General features: G+C 42.4%; 1 protein-coding gene across 1 annotated transcript in view; it reads left to right on the top strand.

Annotated features, from left to right (window-relative positions):
* WLS (Wnt ligand secretion mediator) overlaps nt 1-25,990 on the top strand; it is a 98,756-nt gene extending 72,766 nt beyond the window's left edge. Inside the window, exons 6-12 of the mRNA XM_019732367.2 lie at nt 4,577-4,745; nt 6,016-6,113; nt 6,454-6,517; nt 8,533-8,676; nt 9,913-9,996; nt 16,377-16,530; nt 25,039-25,990. Of these exons, the coding sequence (XP_019587926.1) occupies nt 4,577-4,745; nt 6,016-6,113; nt 6,454-6,517; nt 8,533-8,676; nt 9,913-9,996; nt 16,377-16,530; nt 25,039-25,148 (823 nt within the window). The 3' untranslated portion in view covers nt 25,149-25,990. The remainder of the gene's footprint in view (nt 1-4,576; nt 4,746-6,015; nt 6,114-6,453; nt 6,518-8,532; nt 8,677-9,912; nt 9,997-16,376; nt 16,531-25,038) is intronic.
* The last annotated feature ends 213 nt before the right edge of the window (nt 25,991-26,203 follow it).

The following is a 26,203-nucleotide window of genomic DNA, read 5'->3' as shown; positions in this document are numbered from 1 at the left end:
CGGGAGGGGGCCAGCTCACATGTGACTGTGGCTCAGGCGGTTGGAGCTCCATGCTCCTAACTACGAAGGCTGCCAGTTCAATTCATACATGGCCCAGTGGCTCTCAATCACAAGGTTGCCGGTTCAACTCCTCGAGTCCCGCAAGGGATGTTGGGCAGCGCCCCCTGCAACTAAAATTGAACACGGCACCTTGAGCTGAGCTGCCGCTGAGCTCCTGGATGGCTCAGTTGGTTGGAGCGCGTCCTCTCAACCACAAGGTTGCCGGTTCGACTCCTGCAAAGGATGGTGGGCTGCGCCCCCTGCAACTAGCAAAGGCAACTGTACCTGGAGCTGAGCTGCGCCCTCCAAAACTAAGATTGAAAGGAAAACAACTTGACTTGAAAAGAAACGTCCTGGAAGTACACACTGTTCCCCAATAAAGTCCTGTTCCCCTTCCCCAATTAAAAAAAAAAAAATCGGAAAAAAAGAAATTCGGGAAGGATATCTGACATCTCAGCTGTGGAGGTTCACCCCAGTGGGGTGAAGAGTTCCAGCCCCACACCAGACTGCCCAGCACAGGGTTCCAGTGCCAGGGAGAGAAGTCCCCACAACTTCTGGCTGTGAAAACCAGTGGAAACTGTGGCTGAGTGACACTGGGCAACTGGAGATCCAAGAGCTCTTCTTAAAGAGCCCGCACATGGACTTACTCACTGACAAACTCATTAGCTCTGAGCTCCAGAGCTGGGGCAGCAGCTGGAAAGACACCAGGGACATATGGGGAGGAACTGAGTTGTCTGACTTCAGACCAAGGGCTGGAGGGGCAGCTTGCTACCAGACAGAAGTTCTGGCCCTCCCTGCTCCAGAGTGCAGATGCTGATGGCCACCAACCTCAGTCTCCATCAACCTGACTGACACCTTTTGTCCACCTCACCCTGGTGATTCTCTGAGACCCCACCCCACCCAACTTTTGTGCACACTCAAGCCTCTTCCAGTGGCTTTTCCATACAAGTGGTCTGTCTTGTCTCATGCTGCAGAATTTCCTAAAATCTCTCAGAGGTTCACAAAACCCAAACAAACAGCATCTGAATTTGGTGTGTTCTATACCTCTTACTGAGCAGCCCCAAGCCCAGCACTCGTGAGCCAGCCTCAGTTTGTGGCTTGACCTCTTGAGGTACCTCCAAGCCCAACACGGGTGGTAGCTATCTGAGGATTGCTTTGTGCCTCATGCCATGTGGCCCCAGGAAGGCCACAGGCTGTAGCTGAACTTGGCCTGTACCAGGGCCCTTTCTACCGTGTTTTCCCGAAAATAAGACCTAGCCAGACAGTCAGCTGTAATGAGTCTTTTGGAGCAAAAATTAATATAAGACCCGGTCTTATTTTACTGTAAGACCGGGTCTTATATTATATTATTAAAGACCCGATCTTATAGTAAAATAAGACCGGGTCTTTAATAATATAATATAATAATGTAATATAATATGATATAATATAATATAATATAATAATACAATATAATATAATATAATATAATACTGGGTCTTATATTAATTTTTGCTCCAAAAGACACATTGGACCTGATTGTCCGACTAGGTCTTATTTTCGGGGAAACATGGTAGGAAGCTCCAGGGCTGGCACACATAGTGGCCAGCTTCAGATTGAGCCAGAGCATCACCCAGCCACCTTCAAGGATGACACATCCAAAGAGCAGACTGTGCAGGTACCAGATCCTTGCTAGAGCGAATCCTGTTCTGTACAGTCAGCCTTTGCACCACAGCTGCTCCACTGTAGTTACAGCCAGTTCTCACAACCAGTCAACTTGAGGGTCAGTCCCTCTCATTGACATGCAAACAGCTACCAAGGCTCAACTGCGACAGGAGGGCACCTACAACCCACACAAGGGACATACCTGCAGCACCCAGCTCAAGTGACCAGGAAGAATGCACCACTGGACCCCACAGCACACCTACTACATTAGGCCATTCTACTAAGACCAAGCGACATAGCAGCAATACCTAATACATAGAAACAAACACAAGGAGGCAGCCATAATGGCGAAACAAACATATCCTGAATGAAAATCAAAGAAAAGCTCCAGAAAAAGAACTAAACAAAATGGAGACAAGCAATCTACCTGATGCAGAGTTCAAAACACTGGTTGTAAGGATGCTCAGTGATCTCCTCAAGAAAGAGATAGGAAACATAAAAATGGGGATAGAAAATGTAAAGGAGAACCAGTCAGAAATAAAGACTATCATAACTGAAATGAAGAACATATTAGAGGGAATCAACAGTAGATTAAGTGAAGCAGAGGTTCGCATCAGTGATTTGGAAAATAAGGTAGCAGAAAACATCCAATCAGAATGGCAAAAAGAAAACAGAATCCAAAAAAATGAGGGTAATTTAAGAGGCCTGTGAGACAACATCAAGAATACCAACATTCATATCATGGGTATACCAGAAGGAGAAGAGAGAGTAAGGAATTGAAAAACTATTTGAGGAAATAATGATGGAAAACTTCCTTAATCTGGCGAAAGAAATACACACACAAACACAGGAAGTGCAGAGTCCCAAACAAGATAAACCCAAAGAGGCCCACACCAAAATGCCAGAGGTTAAAGGCAAAGAAAAGAATCTTAAAAACAGCTAGAGAAAAGCAGTTACCTACAAGGAAGTTCCCATAAGAGTATCAACTGATTTCCCAACAGAAACTTTGCAGGCCAGAAAGGACTGGCAAAAAATGTACAACATGATGAAAAGTAAGGACCTACAACCAAGATTACTCTACCCAGCAAAGCTATCATTTAGAATCAAAGGACATAAAAAGAACTTTCCAGACAAGAAAAAGCTGAAGGAATTCATCACCACCAAACCAGTATTACAAGGAATGTCAGAGGGACTTCTTGAAGACAAAAAAGAGGAAAAAAAAAAAGAACAAAATGGTCATAACTATGTATCTACCAACAATTACTTTCAATGTAAATGGATTAAATGCTCCAATAAAAGATAGGGTGTCTGAATGGATAAGAAAGCAAGACCTTACATATGCTGCTATAAGAGATCCACTTCAGATCAAAAGACATACAGAGACTGAAAGTAAAGGGATGAAAAAAGATATTTCATGATAATGCAAATGGAAAAAATAAAAATAAAAGCTGGCGTAGCAACACTTACACCAGACAAAATAGACATTAAAACAAAAGCTGTAACAAGAGACAAAGAAATATCCAGTAATCCCACTTCTGGGTATTTATGCAAGTAAACCCAAAATGCTACTTCGAGGGGACATTTGCATCCATATGTTCATTGCAGCATTGTTAACAATGGCCAAGATGTGGGGGAAGCCTGGGTGTCCGTTGATGGGTGAATCAAAAGAGAGGAGGTGGTACATACATGCAATGGAGGATTGCTCTGCCATGGAAAGGAATAGGTTTTTGCCATCTGTGGCGGCATAGATGGACCTGGAGGGTACTATGCTGAGTGGAGTATGTCAGACAGAGAAAGACAGATGCAATGTGATTTCGCTTATATGTGGAATCTAAAGAAAATAAACAAAACAGAAACAAACTCATAGATACAGAAAGCATTTTGATGGGTGCTAGATGGGAAGGGGATTCGGAGGGATAGGTGAAAAAGTAGAAGGGATTAAGGACAAATTGGTTGTTACAAAGTAGTCAGGGGGATGTAGGGTATAGCATAAGGCATATAGTCAATAATACTGTAATAACTGTGTATGGTGTCAGATGGGTACTAGAGTTATCGGGGTGTTAGATGGGAGGGGTATTGGGGGGAAGGTGAAGGGATTAAGAAGTACAAATTGGTAGTTACAAAATAGTCTTGGGATTGTAAAATAAAACATAAGGAATATAGATAGTCAATGATATGATAATAACTAAGTGTAGTGCCAGGTGAGTACTAGACTAGTCAGGGGGATCACTTCTTAAATTATATAAATGTCTAACCACTGTGCTGTATACCTGAAATTAATGTAAAATAATATTGAATGTCAACTGTAATTAAAAAATTACAAAAGGGGGGAAAAGGTGAAAGGGAATAAGAGAGAGGTTCAAAGTTCCAGGTATAAAAGAAATAAGTCATGGGGATGTAATGCATTCATAAACATAGGGAATATAGTCAATAATATTGTGATAGCATAGTATGGTGTTAGATGGTTGCTGGACTTATCATGGTGATTGGGTACTTAGGTATATAAATGCTGAATAACTGTAGTGTACACCTGAAACTAATATAATATTGTATGTGAGCTACATTTTAATAAAAATCTTTTTTAAGTGGAGGGTTAAAACATTGTAGGAAACTCTTAATCTGAGCTGGTACCAAAATACAGTTCCAGAGATTAAGGAGGTTAGGTTCAATTATATAGATAGATTAATGTAACAGTCCTTCATTGTGCAGCGGTGCCAACAAAATAATGCATTTTTGCATTTCTGTGTAGAAACTCATTATGAGAGCTATGAAACTGATCATATTACTTCAGTCCCAATAAGTAACATCTTAATCCCCCAAACTGGCTTTTGATCTTTGAGGATCTGCCTCCCAAATGAATCAAGTTGTTTTCCTGATATTTTCTCACCATCAGAGTCATCTTTGCCCTTGGGATTTCCATGACTTTCATCAATATCCCAGTGGAATGGTTTTCCATTGGGTTTGACTGGACCTGGATGCTATTGTTTGGTGATATCCGACAGGGCATCTTCTATGCAATGCTTCTCTCCTTCTGGATCATCTTCTGTGGCGAGCACATGATGGTAAGAGCCCCTGGGAAGGGGCAGGGGATGAGGCAGAATAAATTAGCGGTTACAGGAGTGAGCTCTGGAGTCAGACCGTCAGTTCAAAGTCCTACTTCACCACTTACTAGCCGACCTTTGGCAAGTGACTGGATCTCTCTGAATCTCAGGTTCCCCATCTATAAAATGGGATTTATGTAGAGGGTTTTTGTGAGATTTAAATGAGAGTGACATACTTAGCAGAAAGTAAACACACAAATATTAATGATTATCATTATTTCTTGTCCTTGGGCTTCTGATCGACCTCTTTCCAGAACCAAAGTAACCACCAGAGAATGTGGGCCCAGTTCTTTCCAGCTGGCAATTTGTCCAGGTGTCCAGGTGGCCTAGTAACCCCTATTACCCTGGAATACTGACCTCCTTGGTCAGTTTGCACAGACACCAAATCATATTTCAAGAGGGATTGAAGGGGCCGTGGATAAAAATAAGAATGGTGCCATCATCACGTGGCTAAAATGATACGCCAGCTGGAGCTTGGGCCCCACATCAGGCAAATGTGCTTCATAGTTGAGTGGACTGTATTTAAACTCCATTATGGTTTGATCATTGCTTCTGAAGTCTTGCAGTCCTTTCAGGAGAGCAGTGAGAGGAGAAAAACCCTTTTGCTTATTGCTACGGTGGGCATAAGGGATCCACCAGCTGTGACACACTGAGAATATGTCCTAAGCAGCAAGGACTGGAGGTGGAGGGGACTCAGCTGTAGAAGGAGGAAAGCCTGCCAAGGGTGGATTGCCAAGAATGAATTGGTATGGACTATCCACCTGGTCCCAGCCTGGATGCTAAGATGCATCTTTTGCCTTTCTCCGTTTTCTCATTTTAAAGACAGGGAAAACAGGTATTTATTTTCCTAACTATAAGAGACCTCTTACACTTGACATATTTTTATGGCTTAGAGTCTTTATTTTTTCCTCTGGGGACAACCCCACCTTAACAAACACAAGTGATAACTCACATAGGAATTTAATTCTGAATGAGTGATTCTGTGGACCACTAAGCTACAAGGTCTGTGTTTCTGTAGCATCCTTTTGTTATTACTTTGAGAGCCCTGAAGGATGGGCTGACAAAAGTGAGTTCCTTAGATTTTGGTGTTACTCATTCTCATATGCCTAAAGTCTACCATGATGCTTGATACACAAGTTTGTCAGCAAGGATTGTTTGAATGACTGACTCACCTGTAGAATTGCTTTGCTCTTCCCATATTTATTTCATTTCTCAATTCGGCTTCCCTCAGGATCAGCATGAGCGGAATCACATAGCAGGGTATTGGAAGCAAGTCGGACCCATTGCTGTTGGCTCTTTCTGCCTCTTCATATTTGATATGTGTGAGAGGTGAGCAGATGCCTGTGGGACTCTGAGCTGAAATGTGCTCTTTACAAGTATTCAAAAGGGAGAAGGGTGGTTGGAAGCCTGTGGAATAGAAGCGTTGGGCATGGTCACATCCTCAGATAAAGATTGGGATTAAATCAAAGACAAAGCTCTTTATAGATGCAATATATTTGGGATGATCATATTCTTCAAACTCTTTCTCTTGAAATCCTCTATGACTTTTGTTAGTCTAAATACGGCGCCCACCCCTCCTGCTGAAAAGCTAAGAATATGTAAAAAGGAAAGTTCCCCATTGCCTGTGTATTAATTGTGTCTTACCTTTCTATCTCATTTCTCTTTGTAGAGGGGTACAACTCATGAATCCCTTCTACAGTATCTGGACTACAGATGTTGGAACAGAGCTGGCTGTATCCTTCCTGGATGGGCTCAGGGTTTTATTTCTTCCCATCACCCCCCCAGTTCCCAAGATCCTTTGCTAATGATGTTCTCCATCTGTGTTCAGCCAGAGCTTTGATCCTTAGACAAATGATAACAGCACAATTAAGGACACTAATGAGAAGAATTAATGCTTGCTTCCAAGCCTGGGTGAGAGCCCACAAAATACGAATGTTGCAGCACGTCCCCACAGCAGAGGGATCAGAGTTGCTGTTTTTATTGCACCCTGTCTAGCTATTTTACACTTGCTTACTGCAGACTGAAGCATGACTAGCTTTTCCCTGGAGCCATGGAGGTTCATCTGTGGGCCCCAGTGAGGGAGCCTATTTCTGAAGTTATCTGCGTGTGAGACTTTGTACAGTAACCTTGGTGTGCTGGCATACCATGCCACGGCTATTAATTTCTGAGACCAAGTGGCGATAAGGCTAAGGTGATTAGTTCCAGAGGCATCTCCAAGGCTTCTGGTTGGTTAGTATAAACTCTGTCTCAGTCATCTGCAGGAAGCAGAAGTGATAGTCTTAGCTTATCCCTTTTAGGATGCTGGATTTAAATATTTTATCTTTCTGAATAATATGTTAAATACTTTGGGAGAAAAAATACTGTCCTCTGGAAAAGGGACAGAGGCTTGGGTTGTTTTCTTTCTTGATGGATAATATCTGTCATGTGCTGGTAAATATGCTTTGTTCGGCCATGATGTTTATATTGGCTTCTCAGTATCCCAAGAACTTTGTGAGCAAATTAAATCAGTAGTATCATTATCTTAAAGACGAGAGAGTTGAGCTTTTCCATCCCCCCCACTCCTCCCCCCAACCAAAAAATGTTAGCTTCACCACAAGGGGAATATTTATAATGTTAAGTCTGCTCCATCCCTTTTGTTCTACAGATATGATGGAGGTCCTGGGAGGCAAATAAAATTTCAAGTCCTGCGGCAAATAACGATATTTCCTTCATTCCAAGGTACTATGGATTTTAGGACAGAAGGCAAAACTTCATTAAATGTATTCGTTAATGAAATAATACATGCTGAGTTCACACATATTAAAATATTTTAAAATATGCAGCTTGAGGTAGAGTTGTAGCAGAAAGGAGCTGGAGTCAGGTCCTTGTCTTTCAGGCCAGCTCACTCGACTCCAAGCCTTGGTGGTGCTCAGATTGAGCTTTGAAGAGGTGTCAAGAGGTGCCCTAATCCATCTCAAAGTATACAGCCACCACCCTCCACTTCCACCTTGGCCAAGTGTCCTTCTGCTCCCTGTTCCATTTCACACGAGTTTTCTGCTGGTGGACAGAAGATTGCAAACAGAATTTCCTCCCTGGTTTTACGTCAAGACCTTCAGTCCCATGGCAAGCATCCCTTAGCAGCTGCTGCTACTGTACCCAACCCCCACTCCATTCCCTTCCATGTCCAGGCTATCTCAATCAATCACCTTATAAAAATCCAGAGACTCGCCCAATGGATTCCAAACTTGGTTATAATTGGATTTCTTGCCCTTGCAAAATCTGATTTTGTATGTTTGCCGTGACAGACCTGGGCCACCTGTATTTTAATGCCTCCAGTGATTTTAATGCAGCTTTCCACCTGATCAGTATTTTGCAACCAATATCCAATATTTTAGTGCTTTTCAAATTTATTCTGTATATGAATTTCCCAAGGACCTTGTTAAAAAGCAAATTCTGATTCAGTAGGTCTCGGGTGGGCCCCAGCGTCTGCATTTTTAACAAGCAAATCTTCGTTTCTCTTCTGACTTGGCTTAGAGAGCAATTTGGAACATTCCTCTCCATGGTACTTTTGTGTCAGAAAACCTCTATCACTAGGAAAACAAAGCTAAACTAGGAAACCTCTGTCACTGGCATTAGAATGCCAGGTTTTAGTATTTTTCCCCCCTGAAAATTGTCTGAACGTTTGGAGACAAAGGGTATTGCCAACAGAGCTGGGGAAAGTGCGTGTATCCTTGGCTCACCTGCCACTTCCTTTACTGGACACTGTCAGATGGCCTTCATCATTGTGGCTGGCATCTGCCTCTGCCTCTACTTCCTGTTTCTGTGCTTCATGGTGTTTCAGGTGTTTCGGAACATCAATGGGAAGCAGTCTAGCCTGCCAGCCATGAGCAAAGTCCGGCGTCTGCACTACGAGGTAAGCAAATCTCTCAGGTCATTCAGGAGCTGGTTGGTACTCGCTATCTCCTGCTTGATGTGTAAACACACACACACACACACACACCTGGAGATTGGAAGCATTTCCTTCAAATACACGTTGAGAGATTCACATGTAGTATAGGATCCCTGGGCAAAATAAGAGGCTAAATCCTGGTCTGAGAAGCGTCTAGCTGGCCTGTCTGAATTTTGGAGTTTTCTGTGGTATAAATGTCTTTCTATCCCCAGTGCGGAGTAAACTTGTCTAGCAGGTTCTTCAGCTTTGGGATGGAATGTAGGTGCATACTAGATGGGAGATCTGAGTATGGGAGAATTGGGATTTGGCTGGGGATGAGGCATTAGTTAAGGTTCTTTTGCTGAGAATCAGCCTTAAGACTGGGGTTCAGCCCAGGTGATCTGATTTCCAGACTCCAGAGGACCACATTTCCCCTGAAACATCCAGCAGGTGCACAGAGTTCAGTAACCTCTGCTTACAGATCATGTGCCTCATTCAAGTAAAATACTCCACATTCTCCAATCTCTAATGCAGGCAACACATTCTTAATTTCTCAAGGGTGCCTTGGGCTCATGCCTAAGTGGCTTTCCTTAGAGACATGGGCCTAATTCCTCTGTGAAAAGAAACAGAAACTGCAGAACCACAGGGTTTCTATATGCAGTGGATCTGCAAATAAGAGCCCCTGCATAAGAGGCGCCGCTCCCCAAAACACAGGTTCCCTTCAGTCCTACTCTCAGGAAACCCTGGGCACTTTCTGAAGCTTTGCCTGTCTCTAGAGTTGGAGTGACACATGAAAAAATTCAACCAAATCCACTTCATGTTGATTAATATGCACATTTCTTTTTGTTCACTGGAGCAGAATTTTATTACAACCGCAGAAAACTTGGATTTGGTAACTTTGAACCCTTGCAGAGAAGCATAACCAGCTTAGCAGGGAAATTAGCAGCCTCATGACGTGCTGTGAATATAATTTTCCAGGCTCTGGTATCACTGTTTCATGAGAGATTAAGAACATAGGAAATATCTGGCCTGATAACATTTTTCAGCCACATTCACCTCTGCGGGAGAAATGTTACTATACGAAATTATTTTTACCATCATTCTTAGGGATTTGGTTTTACAGATTTTTTTTTAATGAGCTTTTTATAGGTTTATATATTGAGAAAAGAATTGATGGTAGCTGGTAGAATGTTAAACTACTCTTTCTCTCTTTCCTAATAGGGGCTAATTTTCAGGTTCAAGTTTCTCATGCTTATCACTTTGGCCTGTGCTGCCATGACTGTCATCTTCTTCATTGTTAGTCAGGTAAGTGGACCCTGAGAGGTCAGGGAGGGAATAGCCCCGGTGAGGTCTTGTTGCACCGTGCAGAAAATTCTATAGAGCTACTGAGAAAGGATGAGGGAAGCTGTAATTCTGGACGGCTGATTAAGCCATGTTTTCTTAGACTGCTCCAATCTGGGACTTGTTATTATCTGGCCGGAGGTTGACTGAATTTTCCCATTCAGTACAGCCTCATACGAGGAAAAAGTTGCTAAATAAATTAAAAGCCTACAGCCAGGTTGAAGGGTGCTTGTATCATTTACTTAAGAGAATAAACTTTTCATGCCCTGTAGCAGAACACCAACAAGCGAGTATTAATTTGATTTGATCCTTATCTAGCATTCACATAGCTCCATTTACAGTCCATCAGCCATTCTTTATAGTAATTATATTGCCACTTAAACATGAAATGAAATTCAAAAGTCCCCTTCATAGAATCTTATCTTTCTGCTGGTTATTTTCCAAACTCAACACTTTGCTGCACTTGAAAATCTCAATAATACTAATAATTTAAAAATATTGGTAATTTATTTTGTACAGTGGACAGTACTGTTGATATCTAATGTATTACATATCTGTCATTCATTTGAGCTTCACAAAAATCCTATGGGGAGGTAGGGTACGAATTGTTATCCCCATTTGCTAGAATATGAACTAATGGCCTCAGAGACATGTCCCATTTATGCTGTTTTCCAGCTGAGTGGCATAGTGGATGGATGACTTACCAGTTCTAAGGTTTAATTTTCTTATCTGTAAAATGGATATGGTAATAATACTACCTGCAGAAGGTGGCTGTAAGTATCACAGGAATTAATGCTTGCAAAATGCTCTACAGTGTGGCTGACACGTTGTGAGCATGAATAGCTGTGCCCTTATGAGCAGCAAGAGAGGCGGATATTGTGCCAAAGGACTACAGACAGTTAGGGACCAGGACCCAGTCCTTTTAACTTTTTTTGCCAACTGCTCTATTATCCCTGTATTAGGCCAAAATTGAGAATGTAAGTAGTGCAGATAGAACCTTAGGACAAGACTTGTCCCATTCTGCTAGCAAGTTTCCTTCTAGTACATGGGCTTCTAAGCTTTTTTGTGCCGTGGACCCCTGAGGCAAGCTGGTGAGGGCGATGGGCCTCTTCTTTGAATGTTTTTAAATGAGCAAAATAAAAAACTTTGGATTTCAAATGGAATCAGATAGATGATAGATAGATAGCTATATACATACATACATACGTACATACTTGTAAGTATACATATTACAGATAGATATAACTGTATTGATATGAAAATATCATGATTTCTATTGGTGACAAAATTACAGGTAGGGTTCATAGTACGGGGATTTGTTTTCTCTATTCGTAACTGAAAGAACCGATAACTTCCAGTTAGAGACTGGTGAAAATAAAGATACCGTTTTTTTCTCATTCCAGTTCACAGACCCCATGAATTCTATCCAAGGACACCCAAGGGTGCCTCTAACCCAAAGCAGGAGCCCCTAGAGGCCTGTTGGCTGTGCCCCCAGGCAGTGTTAGTGTAGCTGCCGAAGGCTAAGTGAATGTGGAAAGAAATAAAACAAATACACATATGTCTTCATAAGTTCTGTTCACCACATGTGCCTGACCTACAACACTGCTGTGCTTGTATCAGACTGTTTGTTTATAAAACCTTGGAAACATCATTCTCCACTCCAAATGCAGTAAAAATATTTTAAATTCTGAATGACTTTTTTATTCAACCAGCTGAAGCTTAAACAAGGATGTCTGAGGCCTGATTTATCCCTTGACTGATTCCCTCGTGTGACAAAAATGCTTTCCAGTCCTCCAGTGCCTCGGTAATGTCCTGTGACACTTAATACAGTTCTGCCAGGCCAAGAAAGCTGAGCACACTGCTTCGAGAAAAAGAACCTCAAGTAAGGTGGGCTGAGGAATAAAAGGCAATAATACCAAGATATGTTCTCAGGAAGGGCACTGTTGGCACATGTTTCTGCCACGTTAGAAAGCTGCAGTCATTCTCCCACAGCCTCATCCCGCTTCTGAGTCCCTTCCACCTGAAGTCAAGAAGGGACATTTAGCTGATCTTTAAAGCGGTTACGTGTCATCCGAATTTAACCTTGGACATGTTTAATTAGTGCATCTTTTTAAAGCAAAGGAGGTCAGTCTTCCAAGGAGCAGAGTTTGTGGCATTTCTTTTGAGAAAAAGATTGATATTCCATTGCCCCAGTATTTTCTAACACAGCTCCAGCCTGTGGCTGGCTTTTTATATCTGCTGCGACAGTCGGCCGGGAGTGGATTTCAACTCCAAGGGGGAAGCAATGAGGTCTTTTGGATTCCATTAGCTCCTCACATTCCTCCTGCTGGGTTATTTTTTTAAGGTTTATTTATAGATATATAAGACGTTTTCAGGCATAACTCTCAGTGTCCCAGGTACTGTATTAATATAGTCATCAGAGGATTTATTTTTTAATGTCATTTTGGAATGTCTCAGCAATGAGCTCACCTGAAAGAAAACCTATTGGGTAACTTTTTGAAATAGATCCCAGCCTTAGGTAAAAGGAATGTATTAAAACTCCCATTATACTCTCGGGCTTGCTGGGAGAGCTTGCATTTAAGCCCCATGAAATATAATGCGAGGGGATCTCGCCAGGATATTGAAGCTCTGAGGCCAGGAATGAAAGGCCGATGGGAAGCTGTGGAATGCAGTGACCTTCAGGCTTTGTAGCTCGGTACTGAGGTGCAGTCTTTTAATGCCTGCCATTTTAATGGCCTCAGTCCTAGCAACCAAGAGATGGCACATCACAGTCTGGTATTTTAGCCTCTTTCCTCTGGAAAAGAAAGAGGCGTTGCATTTAGAGGTGACGAGCAGTAGGTAACAGAAGTGCAATGCAGGGGAGGAGGTCACCAACCTTCACTCAGGGGACCCCCAGGTGCCTGACATTGAGGTTAAGCCACAAGCAGCAAACTCCCAGAGAGCCTGTCCCTAGCTCTGTGTGTGTGTGTGTGTGTGTGTGATCACTTCATTCTGTTCCTTACAGAGGAAATGTTTCCAGTAAGAGAGCCTGTGTCTGGGATTTGGAAATCTTGTTGTTAAGTGGAATGTTGGTTGTCAAGACTACTGGGTGTAAAGGGATTTGACCTTCACTTGGCTCCAGGGGTGTAATTGGGTGGTTTCACACAAAAGTAAATTGTTCAAATGTTAAATCAGGAAAAACAGGAACTTTTAGAAATAAGATTTACGCAGAAAGGAGATGATTTTTTCCCCCCCTTTTTATTTTGGTGGGGGCTACCTGATTTTTCTCTCTGAAAGTTAAAACAGAATGACTGTCACCATTCTGCCTTGGCATTAATGAGATTTTGGATTTACAAGGGCCGCTCTGTTGAGGCTGCTTACTGTGGTACATATTGGTGGGAATGTGCTCAGAGCCTGGGATGGCTGAGGCATGAATAATTGAGAGAGGAGAGGGAAAAACACAATTGAGTCTCTAAACAGCAGAGTGACACTGTATATAGTTTATTTATGCAAATTCAACTCTTTGCCCTCAGCAGAAAATAATACATTCAGAGATTACAAATTAAGTAGTATGAGTATTCTGCAACCCCATTCTAAACAGCGTCCATGTGTCTCAAAGTAAACATGAGAGGGGGGCATGAAAATGCTATTTCCTCAGTCAGTCTGAGCTCCTATGTGTCTTTCTGAGTATGTGCATCTCATTTCAGTGGCTCTACTGTAAAACTGTATTTTGCATATATAGAGTGGATTATATATCATACATTATTATGTCTAGGATATATAGTGCATACATATTAATCTACAGATTTAAATGAACAAAACCCATGTGTACATATACTGTATAAATAAAGTACACTATGGCCAGTTAAATGAATCTCCAAAAGAAATTTGACCTTACACAATAGTTGCCTCATATGTTAACTTAAGAGACTCTCCCTGTTTAATTCCTACTCTCGTGTTGTATAATTGTTAAGGACACCATCTTTTGGATTCAGAGCCATGACTTTCTGGTTGAGCAGTCTTGGGCGAGGTATTGTACCTCTCTGTGTTGAGTGGAAATATTACCTACCTAACTCATAGAGTTGTTATTGAGACTAAATAATAGCTTCGTATACACTTCTCAGTATAGTACCTGACAAACCATTAGCATTGAATAAATGTTAACTGTTATTATCCTTGTTATTATTTTTAAAAATCTTAGCTTTGCTAATATCTGTGTTAACTACTTGTTTTAAGTGATAATAAAGGATTATCATAGATAGCAGTATTTAAATGAAATAACACTCATTCCCACCTCTTAACTTTTAAGTGCAATTACTATGATTTGCTATGCACTGCAATAACTTTTCTTTACTTTTCAATCAGATAGTTCCTAAGAGTGTTTCTATGCCCCCTTTCTATCTTCATGTATTTGCACTGGCCTTTCTGCACATCCCTACACTCTTGCCCATAGTCATTCAGCAGACTCTGCCTGTGATACCATTATGTGCCAGGCGTTCAGGTAGGTGTTGCCTTGGATCAGTCATGCCAATCCCTGTAAGAATCAATTTCAGCAAAATTGCCAATCCTGAGTATCCCTAGCTTACATCACAGGAAGTAGGGTCTGTTACAGGCCCACTCTCTTAACAGAGTAGAGTGAAATAAGAACTGCCTTCCTCCTTCTTACCTATATTTCACCTGGCCTCGCCTCTCCTCCTTAATCACGTACAGAAGAGTTCCCTGTGTAATGACAAGGCACATCCATTTCCAAGAACCACCTTGAAGCTTCCTTTCCCCTTCTATTATATGCACTAAAAAAGTCATCTTAAGTATGTTCTTTTATAAAGTTATGGTATCCTGCACTTAAAAATAAGAAGAGTGACATCTGGAGACATTTCTAAGTAAGTCCCAAGTCGCGTGAATGCAGGTGACATTGTTCTAAAATGAGTAATGGTTATAAAATCCTTCATTGCCAAAAACATTGCTGAGCATAGCCTATAAAATAAATTATTTTCCAAAATAAATAAGAGTTCATGGTGGTGGTTTGTTTAGGAATTACAAAAATGAAAAATTACACATCACCAATGTGAAACTAAAACTGGTGCGTCTATATAATCAGTTAACCTGGTTAAGTGACAGTCCAGTTCTTTCCAAAGAAAATACTGTACTTAGAGCTATATTATGCCTTGGTGCCCCAATGGATCATGGGTTTTAAAGAGGGTACCAAATGAATATAGACCCACTATTTGTAAACAGGAGATTAAATAAACCTGTTTGTTAGTTGTTCATATTTAGATATAGTTGCCATCTTATGCTTTAGCTCCTAGAAGAAGGGGCTCCTAGGTATGGTTTATAAAACCCAGCCTCACAAAGCTATCACTCGAACATCTGTCCGATGTTTTTTTATTCCCATTTAAGATTTCCTATAGCAAGCAAAAGTGATCAAAATCATTTCGTTGATCTCAGAGCTGGCACAAATTATTAGCCACTCAGCTCAACAGTTTTGTTGACAGTTCTTAGCGTAATCCATGGGTCATCCGGTAGCCTTAGGGCAATTACCAAGTCATTAACAGACAAAAGCAGCCTCAAAACATTCTTGCAGAATTGTAAAACACATAAAAGCTTCATAATTACCTGTGTCACTGACTTACATAGTGACATGATATAAATAAGGTTTATTGAGTGTTGACTACATACCAGGAAATTTCTAGAAATATTTTTACTTAGTTCTCTTCAGTAACCCTGCAAGTTTTTATTTTGCACTTACAGAAACCAAAGTTCAGGGTCTTAATCTTACTTCTCTTAACATTAAACAGATACTGAGTGGTGGAGTCTGGATTTGAATCCAGGTCTCTGACTTCAAGCCTGTGTCTTTCTGCTTCCCCACACTGCCCCACGAAGGGAAACTCCTCGCTCTAAGGATTCATTTGTTTATTTAATCAATCTGTCTTCAAGGAGCCCCTATGGCGCCTCAGGCACTGCAGATATGTCTGGAAATGAACCAGAGCTGGTCTCTGCCTGTAGGGAGTTTACGGCTGGCTGGAAAGACAGAGGAGGAATTATACTTGTCGATAAGTGTTAGACACAAACACGATGTCTTTAAATTAGGGGCAACGGTGAATGGCTGTTTTAGGAAGAGACACTCCCCAGGTGACTCTGAAATGCAGCCAAGATGAGAAGCAGACTTTGTGCCTGACACGTATAGATAGTAAGCCCTTCATTAATTTGTTCATACTAGTATGATTCACGTTACAAAATGGAGCCTTACGTGGCCCTTCACTTTTCCCATATAGAGAAAGAAACTTGGTTGTTGTGTTGGTTGGTTCCTGTATTGATGTTGTGTTTCTTCTTGGCTTGAACTCAATGTCCCTGTCCTTTTTCCATAGGTGACTGAAGGCCATTGGAAGTGGGGCGGTGTCACCGTCCAAGTGAACAGTGCCTTTTTCACAGGCATCTATGGGATGTGGAACCTGTATGTCTTTGCTTTGATGTTCTTGTATGCACCGTCCCATAAGAACTATGGGGATGACCAGTCCAATGGTGAGTTCCAGTGTCTTTAGTACAGCTTTCTTAGGATAAGTCTCTACAAGACTTACATTATCAAAGGCTCTGCCCCTGCCCTCCCCAATCAAACTTTCCCTCCAAGTGTAAATGAGTACCCCTAGGGATTCTAGAGCCAAAAGCCAACACAGGGGCAGATATTTCTTTAAGTCTTCATTTTTCTAATCTTTAAAATCCATGGGGAATATTACAGTCTAGTCTAAAACATGTCCCACTTTTAATACAAAAATTAAATTTGCTTTCCTCAAGTGTTTCAAGGAAAATTGACTGTTAGAAAGTATATCGCATTCATTCTTATAGTTTGAGAAGAGAAATCCTACAGCATCAGGTGGAACGGGACTGGGCCCTGAGAGTCAAAGATGAAGCGGGCTTCATTTTTCTCCTGCTGATTTTTTTTCTGCAAGGCTGTGGACATGTGTCCAAACCAATAGCTATTCTGTCCTCATCACCTTCCTCTCCTTAAGTGCTGAAAGGTGCTGTCTTAGATATTGATCTGCTGCAAGGAAACTTAGAGAACTTAGCCAGTCCGATCATTTCAGAGATGAGGAAACTGAGACCCAGCGAAGGAAAGGGCTGGCCTGGGGTTTCTCTACCAGCCTTGCAGAGAGAGATCAACATCACTGCCTGGGACCCTGCTGTTAACTTGGAATGGGTGGTCTGGTAAACATCAGATCTGATAGCGCCTTTGTCTTTGCATACTTAATCCTATACTGTTGGGCTCCACCAGTGTAGATCCTTTCTTCTCTTTTTCACACCTGCTTTACCCTAGCCACAGACTTGCTATTCCCCAAATATAGGGCACTTTTTCTCAAATCAGAGCCAGTGCCCTTCACTGTGCCTCGGATCAGAGACCAGGGCTTTAAGGTCTGCATGTCCCCCGGGCCCTGACAGTTGGCCGTGCTCATACCATGTTTCCTCGAAAATAAGACGTAGCCGGACCATCAGCTTTAATGCGTCTTTTGTAACAAAAATTAATGTAAGATCCAGTATTATATTATATTATATTATATTATATTATATTATATTATATTATATTATATTATATTATACTATATTATATTATACCCAGTTTTATATTATATTAAAATAAGACTGGGTCTTATATTTATTTTTGCTCCAAAAGACACATTAGAGCTGATGGTCTGGCTAGGTCTTATTTTCGGGGAAACACAGTAGGAAGTACTCAGCAAGTGTGTGTTGAATGAATGGATTCACATCCTGCCTCCATCTTTTGGGCCCATTCAGAATGCTTCCTCCTTCTTGAAACATTTTCCTGATCACCCCATTTGGAGTTCAGCAAAATTACATTCAATAGAGTATAATTGCTGTGGGATGATGATGGGTTTTAGTAGTCTGATAAGGTTGAGAATCATTGGATTTTTTATTCAACATTGAGGTTTTTAGTATAAGACATCTTGATGCCTTTAGTACATTAATGTATACTGTGAGTCTTTTAAAATGGGTGAGGATAACAGCATTTCCTCCAATTTTTTAATAATTTGGCCCTGGAACCTTCTTCCAGGCAGTGTATCTTTTAGAACTAGTGTTCTAAGGAACATGCCTGGGGGAACACGATTACACTTTTCATGTCACTCACTACGTAGCTGTGGATGAGTTTGCCTGTCCCTTCTGTCTCCTGCTGGAATATTCACTCCTTATGGGCAAGGACCGGTTCTCAAGGGTGCTTTGAAAATGTTGAGTGAATTAGTAAGAGTTTTAGATTAGCTTTCATATTTCATAGATGAATGATGTTGAGAGGAGGGTAAAATCAAGGGGGTGATAACATGAGAGATGAAGCAGGGAAAGGACGGCGTCTGTTCTCAGGGTGAGCGATAGAGGAATGGTCTCAACCACCATCTGTCTCCAGTACCGTACCTGCCACTTCTGTGCAAGAGAGTCTTAGACATCAGGACTCTCTTCCTTCCTACTTCTTGACTTTTCGTCACACACACTATCAGGTCCATCTTTGTCCATGAGTTATGGGCAAGAAAAAAGACTTGCTTAGCTACCCACTTGCCCATCTCTTGGTTTGATTGACATTCTTTCTAGAGAGCTTGTTGTGAGCTAGGCAGCCTTCATTGTTCACTGCTAGTACACAGGGTGTTACTACATGCATGGGAAATGAAAGCATGCTGCCTCTCTAACAGTGGACCTTCGTAACACCAGCAGGAAGGGATTCTGGGCTTGTGAACAAGAATCGTGATTTCATGTCATGGCCATCTGCTGGACTTGGACAGAAACTGCATGGACCTGTCCTTGACTTGTGAATATTACTCAGGAACCCAAAAGATAGAGCTCCTACCTTCCAGGGAAACACCACATAAGCAATCACTGGACTTCCTGGGATGTTGGAATGATCATTTTAATGGTTAATAGTTATTGAATACTGACCTGTGCTACAGCACTTCATGTACATAAACTATTCTGTTGGTTTTTGCTGTGTGACTATTAGCAAACTGCTTAACCTTTCTGTGCACTTTTTCTTCCAACTCTAAGTGATCCCTTAAAATCTTTTAGAACCATGAAATTCTTGGACTTTCTTTTTTTCTGTTAGCAAGGAAGGGGCAGAAATGTACCTCCTGTCATACAGTGACAGCCCAAGAGGAATTGTGTCCCAGGTGAGAGGTTTCCAGACACTGGTGAGAGTTTGCCCAGCTCCAGCACTTTCAGGTATGTGGGAGGCCAGAGCTTGGGCCAACCCTGCAGAAGCAGGGTGACTGCCTGCCACCTTGTTGGGCCAGGAGAGTGAGTTTCAGCCAGGTGTTAGGCAGCTCCCATTAAGACTTCTTTCCCTGTACAACAGCCACCCTTCTAGGCTTAAAACCTTGCAATTGAGAATAGCACTTGACCAGTTCCTCGTCAGATTTTTTGTTGTTGAAGATAGTGTGTATGGCAATTCACAGAAAACTCAAAAGCTAGTTCTCAGCAGGTTACGTCTCCCGAATCTTTTGCTAAGTGGTGTTTGGAAATGTTCGTGGTTTTGTGACTGGTACGTGGTTTTGTAGCCAGATTAGATTCAAGGGATAATAAATGTCCTGCAATGAACAAAAACAGTTCTTTGTAGTAAAGAACTGTCCTACCCCAAATGCCAATAGGGCCCCTTTTGAAAAACATTCTTCAAGCAGTTTAGTGGGCAGACTCTTTTGGGACCCTGTTCTGATCATAAACATAGAAGTCACACAGTTTAGCGATTCTATGATGGTGACATCATCAGCTGTGACTTCACAGCAGCCTGTGAGCCCTGGAAGCTGGTTGTGTGCTTATTCTCGTATGGTGCTGTGACCTTGTGCATTTGGAAGGGAGCTCTTCCACGTTGGGTTCTCTGATCATTTTCTTTCTGTGCTCTCTTTCACTTTTCCTCTCTTTATCTGCTGCCAGACCACACAATGTTTCCTAGGAATCATGGCATATTTGCCAAGATTCTGAAGCTCCTTGGGAAAAGTTAGTTTGGAATGTTACGTGGAAACCTAGAAAAATGAACTCTCAGGGGAATACACTGTATTTTGAAGTTGTCTGAGTTTCTGCATAGGATTTCTTCTCCTCCCCCAGCCTTTTCATGCTCCTTTTCCTTTTTTGTGGAAAGTTTTTATTTTTAAGTTGGCTTGGACCCCTACCAGTACCCCTTGCTTTCAAGGTCCGGAGCCAAAAATTCAGATCTCTTGTTGTGGAGAATGAATCCCAGGTGTGTGTGGTGCTTCTTGCCTTCATGAGATGGATCCTGGATGAACCTCTGGACAAAGCTTATTTCCAGGAACTTGGCATGCAGTTTCAGATGCAGCAGAGGCCAACGGGAATGAGGAAAGAGAAAGAACCATTCAGAAGTGTTGTTTTGTTTGGGAGGTAGAGAGAGATGCCTAGAAGTGTCAGGAGGGAATGAGTAGAAAGAAATGGAAGCACAGCATAGACTTTTGCTCTGTGCTAGGTTGGTAAGATTGAGCGAAGCAAAGCCCAAAGGAGTGAAACAGTCCTTGCTTTCAGGATGCTAGTAACCTGGTCTGGGAGACAAGATTTCCTCAGCTGCCTCCTGCAACATGGGACATGGCAAGACACCTCCAACCCAGCCTGTTTTCATGTTTTTAGTAGCTGATTGGTGCAGCAGGGGTGTGGAGCTCTGGCTTCCTTCTTGATTGATTTACCATAGCTGCAGTTGTGATGTGAACACATTCACTTAAATCATTGTGTGTGTGTGTGTGTGTGTGTGTGTGTATAAAATCATTGTATGTGTTTATGTGTGTCTATGTGTGGGGACAGAGCCAGGAGTGCAGTTTCCAGGCTCTCGCTGTCACGTGGAAAGGTGCTGGCTCAGGTAGTAAATGGCCGTCAACTGTGATTGGATGGCCGTCAGCTGTGGCTAGTTGGCTGTCAGCTGTAACCAGTGAGCCATTGGCCACTAATATAACTGCTGTGGCTATGCTAACAGAAAATGGGGGGCTAGCAAGAAGATGGTGGCTGAGCTAGCAAGCGTGGATTGCAGTTAGGACGGCGGAGTGTAGCGGATTCTGTGGCTCCTGCTTCCTGTGTCTCCAACCCAGCCGCCAGCGAGACTATAGTGGTATGACTCCCCTATCTATGGCTCCGTGGGTGTTCCTTTTTGGCCTCACCATATCCTGCGTTCTTATGTGGGGAGCGGGAGCTGAGACCCCGCAGGCCGCCGTGCATGACACTATGTATATGCAAACATGCATATAAATTTTCACTTTAGTAAAGATATTTTAGACCTCTTTCCTGCAAGGACTGTACACATTTTCTGCTCTGTTCTTGCTGGCTTTTCATTAAGGTTGTTCTTTTTACCTGTTTCCATAACCAATTTGTGAATCATTCTGGATGTCTCCCCAGGCAGAAACAAATTGCTGATTTTAACCTTAGTTCAGAGTGTAGGCACTGCCTCCCAGGGGTACAATATCGATGCCCTCTGCACATGACAAACTGTCCACACCCCCTCAGTCACCAATTCACGTGGGAAAAATAAGTTGGAGCTGCTAATGAAGTCAGACAATTCTGGATAAAAGGTTTCATGTTTGTGTTCTTTGGTCTATAGAATTCTTGTCAGAAGGTTTTAGAAAAGAAGTGAGAAATGGAATTCCTGACTGGATGATTATGACGAAGGGAACAGGAGATGCTGCTTGCCCACTGGTTCCTTTCTGTGTCTGTTCACACTACACGTCTCCTGCCTGATGCACTCATTCTGCTGGAGGCCACAGCAGCAACCCTGGGTCTCATGTCTTGGTAGCTAGCTGCCATGCTGTGTCAGTTTTACTTCTGGAGGCTTCCAAGTTGTCCTGCTGCTTGTTTCACAGGAAAGGTGGCTTTGCTTTCTGTTGCCTCAGTGAATGTTTGGCTTGAGTCATGAGGCTTTGACAGTGGCTGCCTTTTATTGAGCTCTTTCCCATGGTTGCATGCTAGATGGCTCACCCATGGCCAGCCGAGCTTCTCCTTGATGTCTGTGAGCAGTGATGGAGTTGGTCTTAGCACCACGGAGGACTCACACTCTGAAGTGGATCTCAACAGCCTTTTCCCATTCCTTCATGAAGATGGGAAACAGGTGACCTGCCAGCGCTAGCCTGGAATCTCCTGCTCTATTTCAGTCGGGCACTTTCTGCTCCCACCTCACCCAGGCCTGCTGTCCTACTAGTGACCCGATCTTTCTTTGTCCTTGCAATTAAAATCATATTTACTGAGTGTTAGAATTACTGTCACTCCACTGTGATAGGCGGTACCTCAGTCATCTTCTTGAGACGACCTTTCTGCTTCCTAAAGGTATTAGTTTGGTAGGTCTGCTATAACAAATACCACAGAAGGGGTGTCTTAAACAACAGAAATTTGTTTTCTCACAATTCTGGAGGCTAGAATTCTAATCCAAGATCAAGGTGTCAGCAGGGTTGGTTTCTTCTGAGGCTTCTTTCTTTCTTTGGCTTACAGATGGCTGTCTTCTCCTTGTGTCTTCACATGGTCTTCCCTCTGCGTGCCTGTATCCTAATCTCCTTTTCTTATAAAGAAACTGGTCATATTGGATTAGGGCCCCTCACATACTTCATTTGAACTTAATTACCTCGTTAAAGACCCTGCCTCCAAATACAATCACATTCTGCGGTATTGGGAATTAGGACTTCAGCAAATGATTTTTTTGTGTGTGGGGGTGAGGGGGGGGTTGGAGAATTCAACTCAGCCCACAAAACTAAGATTTCACTCAGAATCTCTGGGCTTTGTTGTGTCCTCCTCCTTGCAGTGGCCTGGCAGTGAGTGTTTGGAGATGCTGTGGAGGTGGGTGGGAAATGGCTCCTGCCAAGCCTGTTATAAACCACCTTGAAGGTTGAAAGGGATTGAAAGATGGCTGGCCCATGATTCCTGAACCCTGTCCCACCAAGGCTGAGGGTTTGTCCGTAAACCCAGTGGGGAACACCAGTATTGGTACCCCAGGCTGGACCTAGCCATGTGGAGGGCAGAAGGGAAGAGCTAGTCTGGCCTGTTCCAGACAAGTCTTGGTGGGTACTTTAATGAACACTTATTACTATACCAGATACTGTGCTGAGTATTTGCATTCTTTAGGGAAAAAAAAAAAAGAATTTTAAAACCTACTATCCACTGTTTTATCAACACCCAAAATGTAGGAAGGATGTAATCTTAAAGGAAACAACAATCATTTGGATGGAGATAATTCAGCTTTACAAATACTGCACTCTCCTTGGTTTTCTCATTCTTCCATGAACCAGGGACTTTGTTACAGAGAGTTAATATTTGAACATAGTTAGCTTTGCAGATGAATAGGGAGGAGGTCAGTGTGGGTCTAGGAAAAATTTCACAGAAAAGAATGAAGTCAAGAATATTATGGAAAGAACATAAGCTTTGGAGGTACACACAGATGACTTGGAATCTTTGTTCCAGGATATATTGTGTGTGACCTTGAGAAAAAAATATGAACTCATGGTGTGGGACCTCCCTGGCTTCCATATCTGGGCAATGGGATGTTACTTTGCCTTAGTGGTTGTGAGGGCAAAATTAGGTAGCCTTTATTCATATTAGAAGATCTCTCCCAGGTTCTGTGAAACAATCTTGGAATTTTCCTTCTTTTTACCAAAATAGTCTCAGGGACACAAATGATTGTCATTAAAATGCTCCTAGTCTTTGGGTGCCGTGCTTATCGTTATATCATTATGGTGCAGTTTGTGTAGCTTTGTGGCGCCCAGTATGCATTCCAGGTGGTTAGCCTCAAGCAGCAGCTACACATCCCTGTGGTCATCATACCAGAGATACGGATCCATCCATAGTCCTTGGAGATTAAATCTAATGCCAGAGATTGGTCTCATTTCGCAATGGTTAGAAAGAAAAAAGCCTTTCTTTATCTTATTGTTAATTAGCTGAGATGAGTTGACATTTTAACCAGAGAAAGAGACTTATTACAAACTGAAGAATTTTTTCTTTTCCTTCATTTATTATTTTTCCTTTTCTTCTGCCCCTCCCCTCTAAGTAAGAAACATATCACATTTTTGGAGGTGTTTTGTTTTGTTTTTTTCTCTTGGAATGCAAGAGACTGAGCGTGTTTGTGCCCTGAGCAGTAGGCTCGGAGCCGAGACAGGGAGAATAACGCATGAGCAAGACCTGGGCAGATGTAGTTGATGGAATTTGGAGACAAATGGAGGAGGCCCCCTCCTGCCATGTTACTGTCCTATTCCCACATCCATTCCCTAAGGGGGGAAAGTTGGCCTTCAAGGTACAATAGCACCACACACAAATCATAGATTTTACTAGCCAGAGTCATAGGTCTGGGTCCTCATCCCAGCTCTGCTGGGAGCAAGCTGCATCATATTAGAGAAATTAATTGCCTAGTTGAGCCTTGGTGTCTTCATATCTTATAAGGAAATACAGGGCATGCGAAGACCCCAGTAGTGCATATGGTAAATACTCATACGTAACAGCTCTCCTTACTAGTAGGCACTTTGTAAATTACCCACAGCAAATGTGTGTGTGGCTGCCCTCCCGTCGCTGGGGAGGCAAGTTGTGCTGGCTTAGCTCCTGGCAGGGGCCTTCCTTCCTCCACATAGCTCCTGGCTCTATCGTGTGTCTGCTCTGCCACCTGGGGCAGTCACCTTACTTTCCTCCCAGTTTCCTCGTCTGTAAAGCTGGCATGAACAGAGTGCCGCCTTGGAGGGCTTTTGTGAGGATTAAATACAATCAATCATAAAGCATTGAGAATAGCGTCAGGTACCATGTAAGCTTTCATTAAATGTTAGTAATTACTACAAATTATATAAGCAGTAAGTTGACTCATCTCTCATAAATATCTCTTTTCTGAGAGACAAAAATAGATGAAATTACTGCCAAGTCCAAGTGAAAAGGTTGGGACTGAGCCCCAGGTGTTTGTGCCCTAGTTTTTCTCTATAAACTCAGAATGTGAAAGAGGGCTGGCATCAGGTGATGGGTACTCAGATGAACCCAAGCTTTCTTCCCCTTTCTCCTTGAACACGTCTAATACCAAAAACACTGTTTCAGGTGATCTGGGTGTCCACAGTGGGGAAGAACTCCAGCTCACCACCACTATCACCCACGTGGACGGACCCACCGAGATCTATAAGTTGACCCGCAAGGAGGCCCAGGAGTAGGCAGCTGCAGCACCTGGCTGGGACTGTCCCCCACATCCCAGCCCCTCTAACCAGAGTGGGGAACGTGCCAGAGAGAGCTCACTGTGCAAACGAATGCTCCTGTCTCTTAGCTGTGGTTTCTTGGACCAGCGGCATGGACGTTGTCAGCTTGCCTTCTGACCGTAGCTCGTGGAGGAAGATTCCTGCAGCTACTAATGCATTGTGTATGATAACAAAACCTCTGGTATGACACATTTTCTGTGATCGATCATTGTTAATTAGTGACATAGTAACATCTGTAGCAGGTGGTTAGTAAACCTCATGTGTTGGGGGTATATACTCCTTGGGGGATGATTTGGGCCAGATGTGGTCTATATGGAGTGGAACATTTGAGTCTTTTTCCTGTTTTAGATTCTAGGATAGATTTTAACATCCTTTACAGTCCAAGATAGGCTGGTGTCATAGTCTTTTCACTCCTAGTTCACGACCACTTTTTTTTCTATTTATATCACCAGGTAGCCTATTGAGTTAATATTTAAGTTGTCAATAGATATGTGTCCCTATTTTTTACGGCATAATGTAAAATAACTGAATTTCATGAGAAGGTCTGTTACACCAGGGGCATTTCAGCTTTGAAACCAAATCTGTATATCCAATACTAACCAGTCTGTTGGATGTGGGTTTTAAAAATGTTTGCTAAACTACCCAAGTAGGATTTATTGTATTAAATGGCCTTTGGGTCTGAAAAGCTTTTTTTAACCTCTTGCTTAAAATGTGTTTTCTTTTGATAAGATGCTTCAAACAGCCTCCAAAAGTGTAGATCTGATCATTTAAATAAACCTGTATGTATATGCGTAGACGTATATGCACACGTCGTCCTCCTGCTCAGCTAGTACACACGCATGCCGATTCTTTTCCATGTTGAGTCTATGGGGTGGGGAGTGGGTGGGAAAATAGCTTTATGAAAAATTAAAATATTTTGCCATTAAATTAAAGTGTTTGGGGTGGTATCTATTTCTGGAAATAAGATAACGTTTTCTGTACTGGGTGATTAACCTCCTTAGGCTGGCATGTGT

Source organism: Rhinolophus sinicus, linkage group LG06 (genome assembly GCF_036562045.2).
Source record: "Rhinolophus sinicus isolate RSC01 linkage group LG06, ASM3656204v1, whole genome shotgun sequence".
NCBI classification, from domain to species: Eukaryota; Metazoa; Chordata; class Mammalia; order Chiroptera; family Rhinolophidae; genus Rhinolophus; species Rhinolophus sinicus.
This window is presented reverse-complemented; position numbering and strand designations above follow the sequence as displayed.